This window comes from Corythoichthys intestinalis, chromosome 7, assembly GCF_030265065.1.
Source record: "Corythoichthys intestinalis isolate RoL2023-P3 chromosome 7, ASM3026506v1, whole genome shotgun sequence".
NCBI classification, from domain to species: Eukaryota; Metazoa; Chordata; class Actinopteri; order Syngnathiformes; family Syngnathidae; genus Corythoichthys; species Corythoichthys intestinalis.
The window spans coordinates 25154108-25177461 of record NC_080401.1 but is presented as its reverse complement, the minus strand read 5'-3'; the positions used below and the strand labels follow the sequence as shown (position 1 = coordinate 25177461).

The window sequence follows — 23354 nt, the reverse complement described above, 5'->3', positions numbered from 1 at the left end:
GCTGTTTTGTGCAACACATAACACTGCTTTACACTTTTAATCATAATTTCAAAGGAAATAAACTTTTATAAAGAGCGAAATTTCTTTTGTCCATTGTTGCTGCACTTATTTGGATGTGCTTTACAAACAGGGAAATTTCACATTTTAAAAAGTACTGCGCAATGCCACACACTTTGTTTATAACGGACATACTGTATTACATCCCGAAGCAGCCTGGTGATCCAAAATTGGAACTTATTTAATAATTGGCGCTCTTAATTGTGCTTTGCAGTCTGCATAATTCATTGGGTAATTGAGTCGTTAAGATTTAATCTCTTGATGTTCTCTCCTTTTCTGCTTTTGCGTTGTTCTGACAGTTCAAGTTTGGTTCCTTGTCACAGGGTACAAGGAAGTACAGGAGTGCAGGTTACAGGCAAGGCAGAGCTCAGAGGGAAAACAGCACATTGATTGTGATTATTATTATTATTTTTTTTACCCAGCAGCAGTCATACTGAGCCAATGGTTTGGTGTCCTCCCACATATTTCAAATGGCGGCTTAATGTTTTGTGGAACACAATATTAATGCCAGAGGTGTATTGTACGCTAATGACTCCCAATTTAATGTCTCTCCCCGCTCTCTCTCGCTCTCTCTCTCTTTGGTTTGTATATTTTGGAAAATAATATGCCAGTGAGATAATGGTTATGTTTATTACACACCTGTTGAAGCTAGAAAGGTGAACAGTGGGATTTCAATGCATAGCAAACGTTGTGAGTGCAACAATTAATTGAATAGATTCTCTGTCATTGTATTTTATTTGCATAAAAAGAAGGTTGGAAAATGAAAATAAAATTCTGAGGCACACAATATCTAACTCTTTATTTATCAAATTAAAAGTCTTTTGGGTTTTTTTGTTTTTTTTTTAGAAACTTGTGGGAATAGTTATTGATGAACGACAGTTCATGATATATATTTTTTTCAAGTCTTATTTTTTTCTTGAGAGCACTATCATCTTATAATTCAAGGGTGTATTGATGATGACCAAACGTGGTCATTATTTGGCAGCCTTTTGTACCTCAAAGACTTTGTAGCGAAGAATGAGTCACTTACCAGGTAGCCAGTCAGTCTTACCAGGCGCAATAACTAAAAAAATATTTATTTTTTTGCAGGTTGGGTGTAGGTTGTCTCAGTTTTAAATTGATTAAACCAACATAATTAACTTTCACTAAAGCATTTCTTTTATCTTTACATATATGATTATATGTATAATTTTTTAAATGGACATATTCAAACAAGCAAACTAATTTTGGACTAAAAGTGGACCTGTCGGTTGTACAATAGTAAGGTTGTTGTCACGATACCAAAATTATGACTTCAATATGACACCTGCATAAACTACAGTACTTCAATATTGAAACGGAACCATTGCAAACATCTTTTAAAAAAATTACATTTGCGCACACAATGGAACATAACTCACAATGCGAAACAATATACGTCATTTAATCTTGGAGCATTTGAACACCCTAATAAATTGATAATGTTTAACCTATTGCACGTTTGCGCCATTAAGTCAAGCAAATGTCATCTTGTATTTGCCAATGACTTACTGTAGTGTTGCTGTGGTTGTGCACTACTTTGCTACAACTAGCCAAATACCTCATCAATTACTACAAGTTAAAAACAAAATAGCTTATCACATAATAATTCACACTCGACTTCTTTTTGAAGAGAATTTTTAAAAGTTTTTTTTCTTCCTCTTTTTAGTCACATAATGTAGCACAAGCACTTAAAGCAGACCAAGACCCACGATTTATGAGCGGACGACAGTTCTTTTGTTTGGTCTGAACTAGAGTTTGGATGCGAGTTCACATTTACAAAACGAAGCGGACTCTGAGAAAAAGAACTCTGATCCGTTTAAAAAGGACCAAACAGTGCTAGTGTGAAAGCGCCCTAGCGACGGTAGCACTATCTAAGTCAGTGGTCTCAAACCGGTCCTCAAAGGGCCGCAGGGGGTACTGGATTTCATTCCAACCAAACGAGACAAATACCTTTTCACCAATCTGGTTTCTTACAAGTGTAATCAGTTGATTGCAATCAGGTGCTGCTTATGTTAGTAGAAACCTCATTGGTTGAACTGTTTGTGCTGGATCTGTTGGAACAAAAACCAGGACCCACTGCGGCCCTTTGTGGAGTCGGTTTGAGACCGCTGATCTAAGTCCTTTTTCTCAGATAGTCTGCTTCATTTTGTAAATGTGAACGTGTATCCGAACTCTAGTTTGGACCAAACAAACAAACTCTGGTCTGCTCAAAAGTCGTGGGTCTCGGTCCGCTTCAAGCGCACCCTGTTTCGCTTGTGAATGCAATCAGGGTACCCTTATGCTACATTACGTGCAGAGTCACAGCTCCACGCTGTGTGATGCTACACGCAGTGTATCCTTTGAACGCGAAACAGCTTGCGTCCATATCACGTCTGCGTCTTTCAAAAACAGCTATCATTTTGGAAGCGTTAATAATAGTTTTGTGATGATTATGATTGTTTGGTAATATTTCATTGCATCATCGAAATCCAATCTTGATTAATTCAACAGCCTGAACAACAAGTGAACCCGACATTAGATGTTGCTATGTAGCTTGGCTTAGTTCAATTATCGGAATAATAATATCCCAGACCATCAAAACTCGCTTCTATCATTGCAAATCATTGATCGCATTAAGACAAGTTACGTATTGCAAAGCAAAGATCGCAATGATTAGTGATCGCATTGGGTTCTACCCCAGGAGGGAGGTACTTCCTCTTCTCAAATTGTCAAATCAATGAGTGCGCCTTTCGTTTATGTGATGCTAGTCGGAAAGTTCAGTTGAGTTCAGTGTGAATACTAAACCTTTTCAACAAGTAATTTGCAAGTGCTGTTGCGAGGTAGCTCTCCAACCAGACCCTGGTCCTCTTAGTATAATGTGATATTGCCCTTAGAACTCAGAACCTCAGCCTGGAATTTCTTTTTGTGTGGTTCGTGAAAGTAAATCATATGCATGTGTGTATTTCTTGTTGAAATGCCAAAATTGTAGACTTGTCTTTTTTAAAAAGTCAAGATATTGTAAGCATTTTTTGTTACCAATCCCTATTTTAACATTGGGCAGAAACACACTAGGCAGTTGCTTTGGTCACGTGTATTCTCCCCTGAATCTTAATTTCTTGCCCAAGATCTTTTTGACAACATTTGTCAGGACAGCACTGCTGTTGGGTACTGCTTTTGGATGATGGAAGTAGCCACTATGTTTTTGCACACTTTCTGCCATAACAGGGTCAATTAGTGGAATTTCTTGCTTTATCAATGGGTTTTGGACCATCATTTTTGTTGCATTAAATGAGGTGTACTGTATATGTGTCATATGTTTTTTTTTTCCCAGCCTTAACATTGAGGCGGGGGGTAATGTGTTGGTTGGTTGTTGTGTTGGTTAATGTGGAGGTTGGTGTGTCATGGTGGTAGCCCTGAAGGACAAAGTGATAAACATCTAAGCACGATGCATGTAATTTTACAACAAACTAAGAGCACAGACTCACAAACACAGAACATTTTTGATCAGTGATGGTATTGCCAACAGCATTTTTTTTTCTTGCTGGCTTAGTTTCTAAAATCCACACAGTAATGATGGCACACCTGCATCACAAACTACAAAGTAATGTTCATAAAGTTACAAACTTCTCTTTAAGATGTGATAACGCATATTGTGCCAGAAGCAATTCACTTGCCCTAGTTTCTCAATTTCTAATGGTTAAATCAGCATAGATAATGGATCTGTGCTTCTAGCCTTCCAAATTCTAAATTTCCTTTAATGCTCAGATGTGAGTTCTACTTTTCTGTTTTCTTGCCATTAAGTTGATCACACTGAAGCAGCCCGCAGCTTCTTATGCTTGAACAACAGATGGCATGATGCTTTTTTGCAAAAACCTCTACAATGTTGCATTGATTGCAGTTGTGATTTCAGACTTCATTTATCGTAATCAGAGCCTAGCCCCCTTAATTTATTATATTGTGTGGAGAAATATGCTTTTGGCCAGCTGGTGGTGTGTTTATCTGGAGAACTGTACTGTATGTAGTTGCAAAGCAAAGCCGGGAAAAATGCAGCTTGAGGAATGCTGTGTGGAGTATCACATTAACCACTTGACAGCTTCCAGAGGAGACCAAGGCAATGAAAATGAGATGTACAGCTCATTATGAGAGAGGGGATGCTAATAAACACAGTGACAATGATGATCAAGGGACATATAGCTATAATGCACGGAGATTTGTTACAACATATAACCATTCTTTCTCTTTACCGCTTATTTTCTTTACTTGGGTGCGGTTGAGCTGGAGTCTTCCCAGCTGACTTCAGACAAAAAGGCGAAGTACACTCTTCATTGGTTGCCAGCCAATTGCAGGGCACTTATAAGATCTGAGTGCAGCCCTAATTCTCTCCTGGTGAGTGTATAAACTATTACCCTCCATTATCTCTTTTTATGTCTTCCTTCTGTAACCATTGACAATTGATGCAGGGTCTCTATGTGGAGGATTCCTGGGATTTACTTGTGTAAGTCACTTTGACTTAATTAGTTTTCAGATGTTTTGTCCTATTTATTGCGGTTAATAGTTGTTTAATAGGAGTGTGGTGACTGTAAAATCAGAATCAGTACTCATCAGCCTTTAGGTTTTATCACTGACTGAAGAATTTCTATAGCAAGTGATTGATATGGACCTCTGTAAACGCGATAGACAACACATTAGGATTATCAATAGACCACGCAGCTGGAGATGACCGATATAATTTTTGCCCTCGGTTTCCTCTGATATGTCTCAAAATTCTAAGCAAAGTTATTTTTCTTTTCTAATTTGGTGTGATTGTGATTGAAAAAGTTGTCACTAGGCACCGCAATGTATTAAGCAACAGTTTAAGCCCCTATAACGCCAGACCTTATAGCCTAAAAAAAATCGCTATGACTGCAAGGCACTACCTTGTTATGAATGGATCGATCCCCTTAAATATCAATGATTGCTATAAACTGTGCACTATGCATTCAAATCATATGGTTCATCTCTATGATAATCCCGCCCAAATTGTACACCATGGCAGGCTTGCTGTTAAACGCTGTACATCACTTTAGCTGAAAACCGTTGAGTAAAGGTGACCTTGCATTGACATTATTTTCAAAACCTGTGATGTCATTTGATCAGGTTTGCAAGACAATTTGGATATTCAGCGTTCGAATTCAAATGGGACTTTTCACTCTGATTGGCTGTTGGACAAGCTAATCAGATTTGGACTATAGTATATTAAACGGCCTTTAAATAAAACTGCTGTTTTTTATTCTCAGCTGTTCTCATTTCGTTCTTCCGTTGATTGCACAGGGGAAAAAAAGGATTGACTCCACTTGTCTGTCAGTTAAAACACTCATAAATCAGTCGTGCTACTAGCTTTTGTTTTACAGCCTTTAAACATACTTTGCAGCGTACTGGTTGTTGCTCACTGTCTAACTTTGCACCCTTGAAACATATCCAAAAGACTGACAAAATGCAGCCATTTCAGTGAACAAGCTTCTTTTTTTTTTTTTTTTGCAACCACGACACAAGCGTTAACAGAATAAAACCAGCTAAAACGTGGTGTAGATTTTTATGAGCAACACATACAGAATATATTCAGTACAATAAAAATAATTTTTAAAAATTGGCAAATTTACTCGTCGACTGTGAATGAAAAATATACTTGCACTGTTTATGGCCAAAATGCAACCATTTAGGGTCCGTCGAGGGTATGACATCTTGGTATAGATAAAGCGCAATTTAAGTGCCTTCCATCAATTGTAAACACTGAGATACAGCATACTACCAATTAGAACAAAGCTAAGTGTCTTATTATTAAGGAACATAGCCATTCAATCATACCAAGGCTTATTTACATACGGAATGTCAATGAGAAATCCATCTGTTTCATCTGCCCAATATTCTAGTTATTTGTCACTCAAATTATTTTGTAAACCAGATAAAATGACACATTACAGCTGTTTTGCAGGTATACTTATCTAGGTGTGTAGTGTAGGTGTGTGCTGGCACAAAAATACTATATGCTTGTGTCGCGTTTTATACTTTAGCGCATGGATGCAGTCTAAAATAATAGATCCTTTGGTCTTGTCTTAGTTTTGGTGGGTTATGGTCTTTAGGCAAGTATTAGTCTCTGTTAGTTTAGTCTTGAGCATATTTTTACAATGTAGAGAAAAATTGATATGAAATTATATGCATGTGTTTTTCTTAATATGCCATGTTTGCGTTTGAAATTCAACCTGCTGATTTGAAGGTCTTAAAATGTGCATTTTTTCTCAAGGACCAAATCAGCTTTGTTGCACTTATCCTAAGATGGTTCATTTACATAATAACATAACCAGACTGTCAAACTGTTTGTGTATTTTGGTAGTCACAACAGTACTATAATACTCACAGCTATTCTTGCCACTTGCTTTAATCTAAATTTGCTTATATATTCTTTTCATTTCCGGTATTTCTGACTTTCTCCAATGTTTTATTTTTTTCTTGAAACCCGCTGAGTGAAAAGAGAAGTAAAAACTGCTTTGATCGTCCTTTAGCTTCTTTTCTGAAGGCATGAGTAACCAAAGCTGCCTCAGTCATCAACGGTGTCGTCCTTTGTCTGTCATTGCGGCTGGTCTATATGGCAGGAATAATGTACTAATATTAACAAGAATTACTGGTTCCTCTGCTTATTTTGCTTAGTCCCTTCTCCAACTACTGGGGATCATGTATCACATAGATTGGTTTGGTCAGAGCTGTCAAATTGTGCTGGAGTCACGGCATTTATTTCTTTGGGTTCCAAATGTGCCCATTATCATTTCTGATGGCTAAACTGTTGCTGAGGCTTTGATTATATAATGATTATAATTAGGATCTAACCCGCCAAGGCAATGGCACAACACAAATCTAATCCCACCCCAACATTCAACTCACAATAACATAATTAAGTCCTAAGTATGAGCTACTCAGAAAACAAACACTATTATTTCCTGGATTTATTTTACTAATAGCTGATATCCTGATGTTGAGACTATTAAAAGGAATTGGTATTATTTTGCATTTTAAGGTACTTCACAGTTTGACACGGTTTGTGTCACTCACTTCAAAGTCATCCCTGTAACTATTTCACAGATGTATACTTGTCATTTGCATCCATTATAAGATTTATTGGGAAGACGCATCAGGCTCAGTTGTCTGTATGTTATTCATAAAACGCCATCCACAGGAACAGAAAATGAAGATACCTTGAAAGACGGAGTTACCTCCCCTTTGAGGTTTCACTGGACATGGTTCTTAAACGCAATATTCACTCTGTTGTCCTTGTGAGTTCATTAGAAATCCCTTCCTCCGCAAGTCTGGCAATTGCCCACTATGCAAGGAGGAGCCCTGTTTGCTGCACAAAGGTGTCTATTCATTCTACTGTCTTCATCATCACCACTCGCGTATTCATAATGTGTAATCGCCACATGTGAATATTCCATTCAGCCTGGAGGAGTATTGTTTATGTGTCAGTTGGGCATGAAATCAATTCGCCAAAGTTCTGTTGTTTCTTACCTGAATACATACAGAGAGCTTCTATTCCCTTTTCCTTTCAGCTTAATAAAAATAGTACAGAATTGTTATGGTTTTGCAATGTCATCCTAATAAACTAGCCGTGATACAAAAAAGATGGCCCTTGTGGTGATGCAAGAAAGATGGCCCTTGTGATACTTTATCTATCCTTTTGTGTGGGCAGGCACTTTGGCTGCCCCAATGTGTTTCTCTTTTGGTATGAGTCATCGGTCCATCAATTTTCTAGTTGGCTTAGTGTACCCTCATTAGGGTTGCAGATAAAACTGAAGTCTATCTTCACTGACTTTGGACCGACAAAGAGTTCATCTGATTGCATATCCGCATTCACACCTATAAGTAATTTAGAGCAGGGGTCCCCAACCTTTTTTGCACCACGGACCGGTGTGATTTGGGTCTTTTTTACACGGACCGGTGTTCTGTCAAATTTTGCACCCTGATAAAATTTTGCTCCCAAAACTTTTGTGGCGGTGAAAAAAGTCCTCTTATATAGTTAGTTGGACTCTCAATGTTATCCTACGGTGCTAAAAAGCTATTTACATCATAAACATACACGTGCAACACAAAAATGGTGTAAATTAATGCTTAATGACACGGTGAAGTCTTTAAATGAGAGAGCTGCGTGCAGTTGTTGTGTGCAGCTAACATGGCAAGCTTAAGTTAATATTCCTTTCTTCAAAGAAAGTTTGTAGTGTGTACTTTGGAATCGCTGCATTCGTGGTCATTTTTAACATTATGCGCATGGCAAATTTGTCAGAACACCGGCAATGTGCGGCAGAAAAATACAGCAAACATAAAATAACATTTGTTTTTAGCCCCGTCGTGTTAAGTGCAGAGAAAATACAACTCACCTGCTGAATCAGTGATAGTGAGGCCTGAACTTGTTTGGTTGAGACGAGATGGTCCTGAGATGGGAGAGTGAGAGAAGCCAGCTTCACAAAGATACGATGTTGGAAATTGTAGCACAGTATTTAGTGCTCTCTTAGAGATGTCAGGATATTCCCAAATGACTTTAATCCAGAAGCTCTCTAGAGTTGTTGTCTCAAATGTACGTTCAAGGTCGCCGTGATTTGCGATCTCTACCCAAGCTGATATTCCTGTTGCACAGACATGCTGGAATCACTCGGTTTATTCACATACGGGTCACGAATCAACTCTTTCGCAGTTAGTGGGTCTTTAGTGATTGGGAAGTCGCATAGATTTTGTTTTCTTCGGGGTTGTAGGCTCATCTTCTGTGTCGTCAGGTTACCTTTTCCCTGTAAAAAATATGTCCAAAGACATCTGTTTTAATAAATTATTTATTATTTCTGCACGGCCTGGTACCAAAAGCGCCACGGACCGGTACCCGTCCGCGGTCCAGTCGTTGGGGATCCCTGATTTAGAGTCTTGATGAACCTTCTGTATGTACATGTATTTGGAAATTTGGAAAGTTTATAGAAAAAGAGGTCCAGAAAAAGTTTCCATGAGTGGATAATCGCCTGGCCATGCATGGGTCATTCCTGAATTGGAGGACATTTTGCATCACACCCGTTAAATTTTAAATAATCCACGTACAAAACACAAAATGATGTAGTTTCTGAGTAAATGCATTTGTACGGAAACCAAATCTAATTAAAAAACTGAGAGAAAAGAATGTGTGAAAATGTATCAAAAATACCAAATATGTAGGGTATCCCCTAAAATGCCATTTTTCTCTTGCCTCCTGCTCCCCATGACCAGATTGAATCTGGCATGCGCAATAGTCCCATCGCTGGGCGTGCAAATGTTTTTTTTTTTTTTTTTTAATAATGTAAAATTTTACTTTTTATTTCTTTTTCTTCATAAGCAGCAATTTTGCAGAGGCATGGTTTCCTGAATACCGTCAAAAAATTTTGACGCTCATGCTGCCGTTTACACGGCTGACGTGGCGACAACGGCGTAATCTCGGCGACAAACCGTCATCTCTCAGTAGTCATGTGTGAATAAATTGTTACTTTGCTATCGAAAGCTCTATTTGTCTGGTTGTTCATGGTATTTTGTAAAAGGAAAACATTATTCAGATGTTTGGGATGTAACTAATGCAAAAAAAAATAGCTTTGTTAAAGTCAAAGTTATGTTTGAAATGTATGCGTTTACAAAAAGCTCATTTTCTCCGTTTTTTCATCAGAAATTGGAAAATTGCTCATACTAAGCTATTTTCTAATGCTGATTTCTAAAGAATGGAAAACGATATGAACTTGCTTTTTTTGTGCTGAAAGAAGAGAGTCTAATCTTTCTTTTGGTGGGTTCCAAAATAGCAATAGAACAGAATTTTCTGTGGGCTTTGCAAAATCAGTCAAAATCCAGAAAAACGGCCGGGGAGCGAAGGGCCTTGCGCTGGTGAAAATGGCTGGGAGTGAATGAGTTAACGATGATTAACACATTTGTGCCTTTGATCGTCGAGCTACCGAGGCCAGATCAAAGCTAAAAACCTGTCAATCGTCGTTAACTTTAAGTACCAAATGCCAGCTGCACTGGTGACAAAGAAAAACATTTTGACCGCAGTGCTTTTCATGAGGGAGCGTGAGAGACTGTACGAGCATGAAGCAGAAAAACATGTTTTTCTTCATTAAAAATCCAATCCTTTTCACCCAATTCCATCCTCTGAAAAATGGTTGCCTGGTATACCAGACTCACCACTGTTCCAGCGATTGAGTCTGGCGACCGTCCGGCGGATCAAATTCCAAGGGCGGAGCAAGCCAAAGCAAACAGACAGCGGAGTGGACCAATCAGTGACGGGTAGACGTGACGTTGTTAAAGCGGCAAGTAATTAGCATGAGCGGAGAATGGAGAAGTTTATTCAACATGGCTAGTGCGAGCCATGTTGACTGTTGTGAATGAATTGTTTCAATGTGTTTTTGGTAATTTAAAACTGATTTTACCGCAGATTGGAACATATTCTCGGCTCTCCCGTTCGCCATCTGTGTTGTTGTAGACACGACTTTCGGCGCGCAAGAGTGACGTTACTCGTTAAGAACACGTCACGCAAATAAACAAATCTGATCGGACGATTGAATTTGTACCAGTCTCGAGAGGCCGTTAATGGGCTGGGTCCCAGACTATTTCTCACAGTGTTTGAAAAATACAGGGAGAATAGTCTGGCTGTGCCAGGCAAGAAAAATGGCGCAATAGGCCCAATTTACGATCATGTGATTGGATAAGGACTATCTCTGATAAAATCAATGCCGTCATAGTGAGCCAACCAAAGTCTTTCCAAACACAGCTATTGAAGTCTGGTGAAAATTCTTCTAGTTTTAATACCGCAATAAATCGCAACCCCCCCCAAAAAATCACAATGTCAGTTTTTTCCAATATCTTTCAACCCTAGATTGAATCTTACAAAAAAGTGATTTTTGTCTAACTGCTGTCTTTTGTGACTGTAGGGAATTAGTTTTGATAAACATAATGTTTCAAATATGAATTATTAATTGTGGAAGGTGTATCCCACAAGTGGCAAGCAACACTGTTACAATAACCTTTTTATCATGGGAGAAGAAGAAAAAAAAGCGGTCAATCACATCATATGCTGAAATTGACATCATTAGACAGTTTTTCAAAAGGATTGAGCAAATTCATGCCCTTGCATCTGTTTTTTATTATCTTATGAAATAGTTAGCCTTCATCTAATGTCTTACTCTACCTAGTGCAACCCTGCAATGCATACGATTAGAATAAGACAATAATATATTTTGATTTTTTTTCTTTTGCCAACTTACTGTACATACTGTAAGTAGGTTTGTCCTCTTGGTCAGCATTAGCAGCTAGATGAAAAGCTAGCTTGTATGAATGAGAAAAAGCTAACATACTTAACATAGTACAGATCTACAACCCGAGTACTATAATTATGCCAAAAAGTGTAAATATAAAACAAATCATGTAATAAAACGTTTGCAAATGACCTGCAAGATGAGCTAAACACGCTTTTGATTACCTGTTATTGATGAATATGTAGCAGAAACACAGAAATGTAAAGACTTATTTGTAAAGAATTTTGAAAGCAAATTTTCTTCCAAATCAGGTATTGCCACATAGCAATTGACATGGATTTGGATGGCAGAATTCTCATCAATTTCTATACTTAATGGACTGATGTAAACAGAAATGAACCGGGGAGCAGCTCAGTGTAGAAATACACTTCTCATGATGCTTGGTGGATCTCCGAGAAGAATTTTCCGTTGAAGCCTTGTCTTTTGCAGCCTGGGAGTAATACAGATGTAATTGCTACTAGTCCTGTGCTGTAAATCCTGCCCAACAGTGTTAGTAAAATCCCCTGCCTCATAAACAATCAAACCATTAGGGGGCTTGTTGACCTCTATTCATAAACACTGGCACGCTATGTGGGAACATTATCCGTTATTATCAATTGAAGCAAACAGCTGGACATCATGAGAGCTTAGCCAGGTGGTTGTTGCAAAGGTGCCTATTTTTTTGTGAGAATTTTACTGTTCATTCAAGGTTTTTTTTTGTAGTTAAGTAAGTACCTGTGGAGGTACAAAGTGGTAATAGACCCCAATCACCAACGTAAAAAAAAAATCACCTGATCGCTGTATTGTGCTGCCATATTGTCTGTCATTGTGTGTCCGTATCGTCAATGATCGTAGTTTCTAAAGGTGGATTCACTTGCAAATTATGGAAACCCCGGTGCTTTCAGACGCTGTAAACTCATTGGATGAGTTGCATAAAAGCCGTTATTTGGAAAAGCTTCGATTGATCCAGTTGCCAGATCCATATTTGATGCCCAAACCGATGTTTCCTCCCATCCGGTCTCGTCCCGTGCGTCAGAGCTTGCCGTGAGACCACAAAATTTCCAATCATACTCGAGTTTATGTCACGATGAGGAGTCGGGTACCCAAAATCGGCACCGGCCCAAATATAAACTGACATTTGGTCAGCTGAGCGTCACCGTTGTCACGATTGTAAAATGAAACTTGATCGACAACGGGCCGGTGTGTGCCGAAAAATAGCTGCCCCGCGTGAAATGTCCCCCCTGACGGGAGCGCTTTTTCATAACGTTTTATCGACGGTATGATATGGTATGATAATGTTATATGATGCATGAGCAACGAAATGCAAAGTTGGCCGGTTTGTTAGCGTAACATAGCTATTAAGAGTTATTCTGATAACTATAGCATAAAGAACATGCTAACAAGTTTATCAAACCATCAGTGTCACTCCAAAACACCAAAATAACGTGAAATGATATAATAATGTGTTAATAATTTCATACATAAGTCGCTCCAGAGTATAAATTGCACCCCCAGCCAAACTATGAAAAAAACAAACTGCGACTTAGTCTGAAAAATACGGTAAGCGGATCAAATCGGTGCATCTGCTCAACAGTGAAACTTTCTACATTGAAACCTACTGTACACAATATTTGGGGACGTGACCATGTGGCATAGTTGGATGTTTTTATTAGAATAAAAGAGTCTTGTTATCTATCACAAAAACATCTCAGTTACTGTATAACCTTGGATGTGAAGAATTACAATGCTGTGTTTTTTGAGTGAAAGTAACAAATTTTTGTTAAGAAAGAAATTCACATTTTCATTAAGAAATGTGTCAAAATTCCACATTTCGCAGCACTGCCGCTTCAACAAAGTATTTTAGATAATGGGATTTAGATGTAATCCTATATTACACAAAACTAGAATAACAGGACTGGAAATTCACACTTAATAGGGATCAAAGCACCAAAGCACTTTAATGACTGGCATGCCGAGTACTAGTCTCAGACGGTGCTGATAATTTGAAGCACAATGAAATCATTTCAAGTGGTCTGATTGCCGCTACCGGACTGTTCGTTGCCCACAGCAATGAATACAGGACTCATTAGAATGGGAGTCATGCCACCACGCTGTCTGCAGCATTTCGGCCAGTCACATTTCAGTATCTATGGGTACTTCTCCGTATTACGAAATTAAATACCACCAAGCTCTTTCTTCTGAATGCACTGTGCAGTGTTTGAAAATGACCTTCACAGTGGAGAGGCAGCACAGAAGCAGATAAGCTTGTCAAAAAGTCTTTGGTAAGTACAGAAGCAATTATTTTAATAGCAATGCTCTATTGCCTCCACTGTTGTAAAAGTTGATGCCAAAAATTGGATAACAAATAATGGTTGAATGTGCTATTTAGTTTCATCTACCACTGTTTAGAGCCAGCCATTATAGAGTGTATTCTCTGCTAAAGTACATAATATTGTTTTTTTGCCTTGTTTGGCAGCAGTGGCTGTACTCAATCGTTGTTGCTGTATAGCTAGGCTGTTGAAAACAGTTGCAGGAAAGAAATGATGGGGAGACATCATGCCCATTAATTCAGGGACCTAATTTTGAAAACAATAAGCTTGGATTTGTCATGAGCAACAAAGTCACACACGGTCCTGATATCATTTTCACTGCATGCTAGTATTAATCTGACTAGTGACAGATATGGTCCAGCAAACTGGTTTACTGCATTACCTGACCACGGTTGATTTATGGCTGTTACCGCTCTCTCTTTTTGGAAAACTACAACTTTCTGTCAGAAAATCAAATATATTTCTCCGGGCAGTAAGTTGTCTTTCATTTTTATTTGACCGTACAATTTATGGAACTACTATCTAAAAAAAAAAGTACCTTCGAAAAATACAAGATGATGGTGACTCATGAACGGATTGTTCAAGCAAAAGAAAGATGTCCCATTTTTTGCTGCTAAAACTATATAATGAGTTCTATACTGCATTATTGTAGATTGTATTATATTAAATGTTTCTGTGATTAGAATGTCACAAAACCTAGTCGGGGGGTGTTAAGGTGCTGGACTTTATCCTAGCAGACGTCAGACAAAAAGCGGAGTACATACTGAACTAGTCCCCAGTCAGTCAAAGGGCACATACGGGGTAAAGAACCATTCACGTAAGGCAGACATGTCCAAAGTCCGGCCCGGGGGCCAAATGCGGCCCATGGTCAAATTTCATCCGGCCCCCAGCTTCTGTTATAAAATCAATAACGTCTGGCCCGCACACAGACTTAATAAATTGGTCAGTAGTACTGCTACCAGCATATGAAGTAGCTTAAACACTAAATGCTGCTCCACATTTACCCACTAAAAGGCAGCAGCACTCTAAGCAACACTACCCCGTTAGACCCTTTACTTCCAATTTTCTAAAATGGCGACAATTAACAAAAAAAAAGAAAGTTGACTGCGACGGCCGACGCTTCAAGGATAGATGGAAATTGGACTATTTGTTCACTAAAATACGCAACAACTGTGTCTGCCTTATTTGCAAAGAGACAGTCGCTGACTCGCTGGTCAGGTCAATGTGAGGCGATATTACCAAAAAAGACACGCTAACATGTACGACAAGATTATAGGGAAGATAGGCAGCGAGAAATTGAAGCAACTTGAAGCTAGTTTAATTTCACAGCAACAGTATTTTGCAAGAGCCCGAGAGTCGAAAGAGAACGCCACAAAGGCGAGTTGCGAGATTGTTGAAATTATTAATTATAAAATAATAATAAAGCGAATGTGACACACAGAATGGCTTGCTAAAATTTGCTTAAATATATTGTTCTACGTAAAGGACGTCAGCCAAGGTCGGCCCCCCACATTTTTGCAACGCCCAATCTGGCCCCCTTTGCAAAAAGTTTGGACACCCCTGACGTAAGGAGTGTGATAATACAAATGATAACTCGATATGGTGACATATCGTGCTATATGGTGATATATCGTGATATTTTCTATTCCGATAGTTTATTGATTTCCTCCTGCTTAGAAACGACATATTGTTTTAGAAGGGGTCACTGTTTAATAAAGGAACCAATTAGAGCTGAAACGAATAATCGAGCAACTCGAGTAACTCGAGTTTAAAAACTGATCCAAGTAATTTCATTCACCTCGGGGAATCGTTTAATTTTGCCAGCTCTAAGCATCACGTTTTGCCCGGACTACTTTTAATGCGGGACAACGCACTGACGTCATGTGCGCAGAGGAAGAAGCAATAATAATAATAAAAAAAAAAACTTACCGCAGCCGACAGCTGCTACAAACTACGCCGACGTTGCTAAAAACTACGCCCGCATGATGCTAGTTTGGTAGCAGGTAGTGTCCGATGCGTCTCATAGATATCGCATGCATTTAAGACTAGATGCAAAATGACAGACTCAGCCGCGTCTGGGCAGCGTTAGTAAACAGCCGCCATCTTTAAGCAGTAGACTTCTCATCGCTAATAAATATAACGTTACTTTCACTCGCTCACATAATGTTAGCCCTTTGGAGGGCTAGGTTTCTATTGGTTATGACCACTGTCGATGCGTGGCTAACGTGTCTTACATACAGGCTTCATTTAATCTGTAAAAACACAGCGCTGTAGTGTGATGAGGGTGTAAAATTAAAACATAATAAAGCTAACTGTCAGTTTTAGCTCAGTAGTCATTACTGAATAAATGTGCTCCAATACATCAGGTATCATACATTTATTTTGAACACTGCAAAAACTCAAAATCAATCCTACCAGTACTTACAGTTTAGACTAACTTAAAAATTTAACTAAAACTTAAAAATAGCTTGACACAAATGGAAACTAAATTGAAACACGTGGGGAAAACACGTAGCTTTCAAGTGATGTGTGTTATCAAGCGTAATGACATTTTTAGGTAAGAAATATGTTTTTTTTAATAAGATCTAGAAGTTTTTTGAGTGAAAGCAGTGAATTTTTTTTCTAGTCACACCTTAGATGCAATTGTTGGCTGTTTTCAACAATGTACATCGAAAATAAAGACATTGATTGACTGAAAATGGTTCAGTATTGGATTAAATGTATTTTTTTCTCATGTATATTTATAATTGCTCTTTACCTAAAAAAAAATGCTTTATCCGATTACTTGATTAATCGATAGAATTTTCAGTCGATTTCTCGATTACTAAAATATTCGATAGCTGCAGCCCTAGAACCAAAACACTGTGACTGTTTTACACGACAAAAGTGTCTGTTAAGACATTTGTTTACAAAAATGTTGCAATACTATAGTGTGGATATGAAGAAGGCATTGTCTTTGTTTACAGAAATTTTGAACTGAAATATTCTCATAGTATGTGTTGAGTTTTTGACAGATTATGTCAGTAAAAGTGCATAGAAACATTTAGTTTTCCATTTAGAAATACAGTGGTACCTCTACATACGATCGCTTCGACACACGAACTTTTCGACATCCGACGTAAAATTTGACTCGCCATTTGTTTCTACATCCGACGACATGCTCGAAATACGACGACAATGGCAGCACCGCAGACGAATGCACGGCGGATTTTCTTGTGTGACAAATCAACACTGGTTTCAGAAAAGGTTGGTACAGGTGGTGAAACAAGGAAAAAGTTGACGCTTACCTTCTAAATGAAGATGCAAATGACAGAAAAATATGAGCGTAGGGCGGGCATCCGTGAAATGGCTCAACAATACATCTCCACGGTCCTCCTCCGACCATCGTTCGCCAGTCTTTATAAGTTAAGCTGACAATTCTCATTGTGGTAACATCTCCAGAGAAAACGCCAACTTCGCCACGTTTTTATCATTTATTTCACAACTTATTCAAAACAAAAACACCTTCTGTCTGCCGCAATTGACGCTGTTCTCAAGAAAACATTCAAAGTGAAAGTGAAACTCAAGCTCACCGGTCTGTCTCTGGCACGTCAGCCCCGCGGTGCGTTCAGGGTCAGCAAAAAACGTCCGCCACATTAGAACCCGATTCGTTACATTAATACAGGAATTATTATTATTATTATTATTATTCCGATTTTGATTTATAATTTATTTGTTTTACTATGTGTAATTGCCATTTGTAATAGTACCAGCAGTATTTTTTAAGGATTTAGTGAAGGTTTTTGGGCTGTGGAACGAATTAATGGAATTATAATGTATTCCTATGGGAAAATTCTGCTCGACATACGACCATTTCGACTTACAAACAAGGTCCTGGAACGGATTAACTTCGTATGTAGAGGTACCACTGTACTGTATTGGCCCGAATAGGTCTCAATATTATACCCATTCACGACACTAGATGGCGCCAGATATCATTGAAGCGATGTTCTGTCATGAGAGATCTCAGCTATTCTCCCCATTCACGACGCTAGATGGCGCCAGATATAATTGAAGCAAGCGATGTTCTGTCATGACAGATCTCAGCTACTCTTTATAGTTTAACCAGTTTGCATTATTTTATTGCAATGTTTTTCCTTATTCAGATTTGTTTCAAGACTACAGTTACAGTTAGACTTCACTTTGATGGTTAATGCAGTTATTGCAATTTTGCTGTTTTATCACAATAGATTGGTTTATTTACATTTCAAAAACCAGAAGCATTCATTTACGAATGTGATTGAACTTTAGTTTACATATTTAAATGTTCAGATATTAAGACTTGAATGCGGCAAAATAACATGCTTTTTCTCTCAAATATATTGTTATAATTATTTTTTTTCGGATGTACTGTAATTATTTTCTGTATAAAAATTAATTTGGTGTTCAAAAAGTCTTTTTTCAAACTTGAGTCTTGAAAAAGAGGGGGTCGTCTTATAATCAGGGCCATCTTATATTCGGGCCAATACGGTAACACTCTCTTCAATAATTGTATTGGCATTTGATTTCCTGACCCAATGAATCGATAATCATTATATTGCCATGTTGTGAGCTAATTGCTATGATGGTTCTTGACCTATTGTGAGGTCCTTATGCCTAATTACCACTTATATTTTCACTGAGCCCGAGTTCCCTTCATCAAAGTCAGGGTAATGTACCACTACACCACAAGTGACTTTCATTCATTCATCTTCTGTCACCGTCACGAGGGTCGCAGGGGTGTTGCCCGCGAATAATGAGAACGAGGCGGGGTACAACCTGAACTGGTTGCCAGCAATTGCAGGGCACATATAGTAGACAAACCACCATTCATACTCACACAAACACGCTTACGGAGAATTCAGAGTGTTCACTCAGCATACCATGCAGGTTTTTGGGATGTGGGCTGAAATCTGAGTATCTGGAGAAAACATACACATGCACAAGGAAAACATGCAAACTCCACACAGGAAGGCTCGAGCCTGGGATTAAACCATTTGTCTCTGAACTTTGAGGCAAACTTGCTAACCGCTCTACCACCATGCGGCCCCCAGTGACTTACGCAGCTGAAGAACAGTATCTTTTAATACAATCTTATATTGTGACAGAAGTATATTTAATTGTGTCCAGTCGAAAGGAGTTTGCCAAACTTTAAAGTGAGATCCTCGCTTCTTCTACTGTTTCAATGTGAAAAGGTAACCCATTCTCATTGTTTGTCCCCTTTTATGCTTTTCTGACCCTCACAGATAAATTGTTTGGGAAGAGGCTGCTGCAGGCTGGCAGACACATCATGTCTCATAAGTCTTGGATGAAGACTGTGCCCACCGAGAACTGTGATGTCCTCTTGACATTTGCAGGTCAAACAATCAAATCTTTAACAATATTTCATATTTTCAGTTACTATTAGCATGATTAACCAGTGTGTAACTAAAAATAATGTATTTGACATTGTTATGCAAATGTTGTGGAAAAACAAGACAACCTGAAATACCTGTGAATAATTGAAATTCTTGCCCAATTTAAAAAAAATATGTGATATGCCTACATTTCTTGCAGTCACAGTTAAACGTTCATCTGCATGTTGAAACTGGACTTTTTCCAAGCAACATTCTGTAATAGTTGTTGTTAGAGGTCTGCTTGCAATGCCTATTGCAGTATAAGCTACAAAATGACAGGCTGCATGTACATGAACAGTTAATTTGCATATGATTCATTCCCTTGTCCTATTTGAAGTTTAAGTAACTAAATATTTGTTTAATGGTACCCTCTGTCTGGAAATTACATGGGAAGGTAAATACTTGGATTTGATATATTCCTGAAAAATATTTCCCAGTTCCAATGATTTACATTTTAAAATTTACACACATTTCAGATCTTGTTGGATAATATTGAGGAAGCCACGTATCTTTTTACCATATTCAAATTATCTTGAAAATGTCCAGCACAATCTCAACTCCAGCATTTTAATTAACAAACTACAATTTTGGATATGCGCTGTGAGAAAAAAAATACAAATACCCTTGGACATTGAACCTTTCGCAGACTGATAGCATCTTACATTCTTTTACCATCAAAGTGAATTTCAAACTAATTGATTGCTGAAATAATGATACTCTTAAATGATAAAATACAATTATCAGAAAATCAAATCAAAATAACAAACCATTTCAAAATTCAAATAAGGGACAAATGGAGGTTGAAAATGGTAACCAGAGAAGAATTATACAATAATTAAAATGCATTTTGAGTGTAAGGATAAAAAAATGTCATAGAGTTAACATTACAACAGAATTTGGTATGAAATTTGGAGGAACGTCTAACCACTTCTTCATGAAACCGAGATAGTCACAAAAAAGGTTTGTTACCAGCAAAAATCCCAAGTGGACTTGACGAAGCATAGCAGAGTGTTTTGTTTGTACATCACTTAACCCCCATCTGCTACTTCAATATTATGCGACAGAGTGACAGCCTACTCAGCAGCACAAAGGTGCATACAAGGAGCTAGTTGAAAATATATTTTTATCTTTCATCTCCTCACAGATACGACAGATGACCACACGTTGCTATGGCTACTGAACCACATCCGGCTGGGAATTCCAGAGCTCATCATCCAAATCCGTCATCATAAGCATACGCACGTCTATGCATTCTTCGTCACCGCTACGTATGAGAAGTAAGAACACACAGAGACTTGGGTCTACTTAAAAGGCATCTAAACCCAATGTTTTCTTTGCAAGAATGGGTTGTGCAGACAATTGGACTGGAGTCATAGGGAATCGGACTGGAGTTGACTGGAGTTGCTTGATGACTTGCAACTCGAATCGGGCTTGAAGAGAAAAAAAAAAAAAAAACGCAAACATGGACTTGACACGCTTATTTTCGGATGGTCTGAAACCTGAATCTCGATTTGGGTGGCGATGATTAATGTATTAAGGCGGGCAATTAGGGATGCTCACATTTGATTTGGCTAAAATTGTAAAAGCCACAGCTGGAAATGCTGGCTTTCATTTACCTTTGACTCTACTGTTTCATGCCGGAAAAATAAAAGTTTAATGTTTTTTCAATTTATTAAACAAGATTCTTTCGGCTTAGCTGTATAGGATAAAGGTGTTCTCTGTCCTTTAAGGATGGGACAAAAATTATTAGAACAACACTAACAAAACAGAGCTCTTGTATCGGAATAGCATCGGTATCAGCAGATCTCCTGACTCAGGTATTGGGATCGGGTCAGAAGTGAAAAAATATGGATTTGTGCATCCCTGTTTAAAAATGTATTATACAGCGCTAAACGCTGGTGTTAGCGTCTAAGGCTAAAGCTACTTTGGTGCTGACAACAAGACTGCCCTGTTGGCCCCAACATTGTGTTCCTGTGTGATAACACCTATTATCAATTTAGATTTTTATTCCTCAAACGTACAGTAGTTTCAAAGGTGCACAATGTAGGATTGATGGCCAAAAATGGTACTGCAACTAGATCAAAATATTGACTAGCGCAAAATGCCCTCCCCCTTTGGGTTGCCAGAATACCGCTTCAAATCGGTGAACCTACAGGAACAGAACTTTAAGTGCCAAGCGACAAGTTCTCGGCAGAAGGTATATCTTATTTTTAATTTGCATGCAAGATGTTTTTAATGTAATAATGGCAATGTTTATTAATGACAATTAAAAGAGCCGTGATACGAGGTCCAAGGTAGTTTATGTCACCATGACTGTAGTGAGGGAGAGCTACTTTTCACAATGTAGAAGCACACTGGCAAAGAAATTTATGATTTGGTAATGCATTGATAGCATCCACAAAGATAATATAATTGCTCCATCCATGACTAAATATAAACACCCGTAAAGACTTTACCTTTTACCGGGTCAATGGATCCACATGCTATATAATGTAGCACAACTACGCCAAATGAATGCATATCCTTTTTTGCATCTCTTGTTGTCTTGAATCCTTTGAGATTCGTAACAATGAGACTGTTTGTCAAAGTTGGTGCAGCCTTAGTTTACAGAGCTGTGGCAACACAGACAAAGACCTGAAACTGGTCTCGTGATTGGCTGATGATGAACACGGAAGCAAAACAGGAACACATTTTCGACGTGTAAATCGTCTTTTAAAAAGGGAAAATCTCTTCTAAACCATTTAGATCCGTTTTAGAAGTATTTCCAAAAAACATGTTTATTCATTGTCTACTGAAATATTCTGGTGATTTCCTGAATAAATGAAGTGCAAATACTACACTGTGCACCTTTAATCAGAGTTCTGGGTTTTGTCAATTGATGGCTCTTATGATCCATTCCAATGGTATAGATGGAGAGTTTAGTTCTTCTTTAAGTGGGGTGTTCAAATTGAGTCAACACAATAGGGATTGAGGGAGACAGAAAGAGAATGAGACAATGCATTTGTTGAGCCCGCAGACAATCCAAAAAGCCAACCATCAATTTTCTAACAATTATCCTTTTTGGCATGCATCATCATCATCATCATCAAATGATCATGCATGTTAGGTGGAATCAGGACTTTAAATCGCAAAGAGGTGTGATTGATTGTTTGAATCTACTGGTGACTGGTCTCGTCTGAGTTCATCTGGGAAAAGCTCCAGCTCAAGCACTTTAGAAAATGGATGTGTTAGCATATGTAACTAGTTTCAATTCTTTATTGGAGAGAAGCTCATTTTCATGGTTCTACAATTATTATTAAAGTTATTAATATTTTTCTTTTTTGTTGTACAATACGCTACAGTCCTAATTTATCATGCTACTATATTTAGCCACGGTTTTTCTAAGCAAATCATCATTGTATCTGTTGTGATGTCTCAGCACTCTGCAGTTCTCCTGGTGACTGCTTGGCTTCAGGTTATTTATAGTTTTACTTCCATCACAGCAGAGCCTGGCCAAACTCAGTTTTCCTAAAACTGGTCACCATTAGGGCACACGTTGTCTACACTGTCACTGGTCACTTAAATGAATATTGAAATAAACCCCAAACAGGCGGATGACATGCACTGTTCCATACAGTTGTTACAGCAGCTGCTTAGTTAAAAATGGAATAAGGAGTGGAAAAAAAGGAATAAAAATGGTGAACCGATACTGACGGAATGGCTGCTGTTAAAATGAAGATAATAGAAAAGGAAGACGGCATGTGAGGTAATGCAATAAGAGGCCAGAGGGACCACTTTCTGAAAGTGTACCAGTGGGCTTTAGATGAAACGCTCAAGGAGAATGATTCCTGTTTGACCCAAGCTAATGTAAGTCTCCCTCTCTTAGTCTTTTGCTCTCTCTCTCTCACTTTCTCGCTCACACTCTCACATTCACACAGAACGACGTGAACACATATGAACCTGCTGCCAGTGAGATCGACCTACATTCTGTCAGAGAATTTAACCCAGAAACAATCTTGTCCTTTCAAATTCACCTTGTGCATTCACCTTTTCTTGCAGGACATTTTCATTACTGAGTGCATGAAAACGCAGTAGCAGCACTGTATGTCATTAATGGGCTCAATCCATCGTTTTACTACCACATACAGTATCTGGTCCAGACTCATTGTCATGCATGAGTTTTTTCTGAATGTAAAACTTCCAACCTGTCAAACAGGCAAATATTAAAAAAAAACAACCGTTCACACTCACATTTAAAC

The 23354-nt window shown here is 38.3% G+C and overlaps 1 protein-coding gene across 3 annotated transcripts in view; it reads left to right on the top strand.

Annotated features, from left to right (window-relative positions):
• Window positions 1–23354, top strand: part of ano8b (anoctamin 8b) — a 74306-nt gene that overhangs the window by 10009 nt on the left and 40943 nt on the right. Inside the window, exons 1-3 of one of the 3 annotated variants that reach the window (XM_057840255.1) lie at window positions 4332–4443; window positions 18967–19077; window positions 20261–20393. In XM_057840255.1, coding sequence (XP_057696238.1) covers window positions 19011–19077; window positions 20261–20393 — 200 coding nt within the window. In that variant the 5' untranslated portion in view covers window positions 4332–4443; window positions 18967–19010. Of the gene's footprint in view, window positions 1–4331; window positions 4444–13346; window positions 13655–18966; window positions 19078–20260; window positions 20394–23354 lie in introns of those variants that run through there. The other 2 variants (XM_057840253.1, XM_057840252.1) reach the window with 2 other exon arrangements.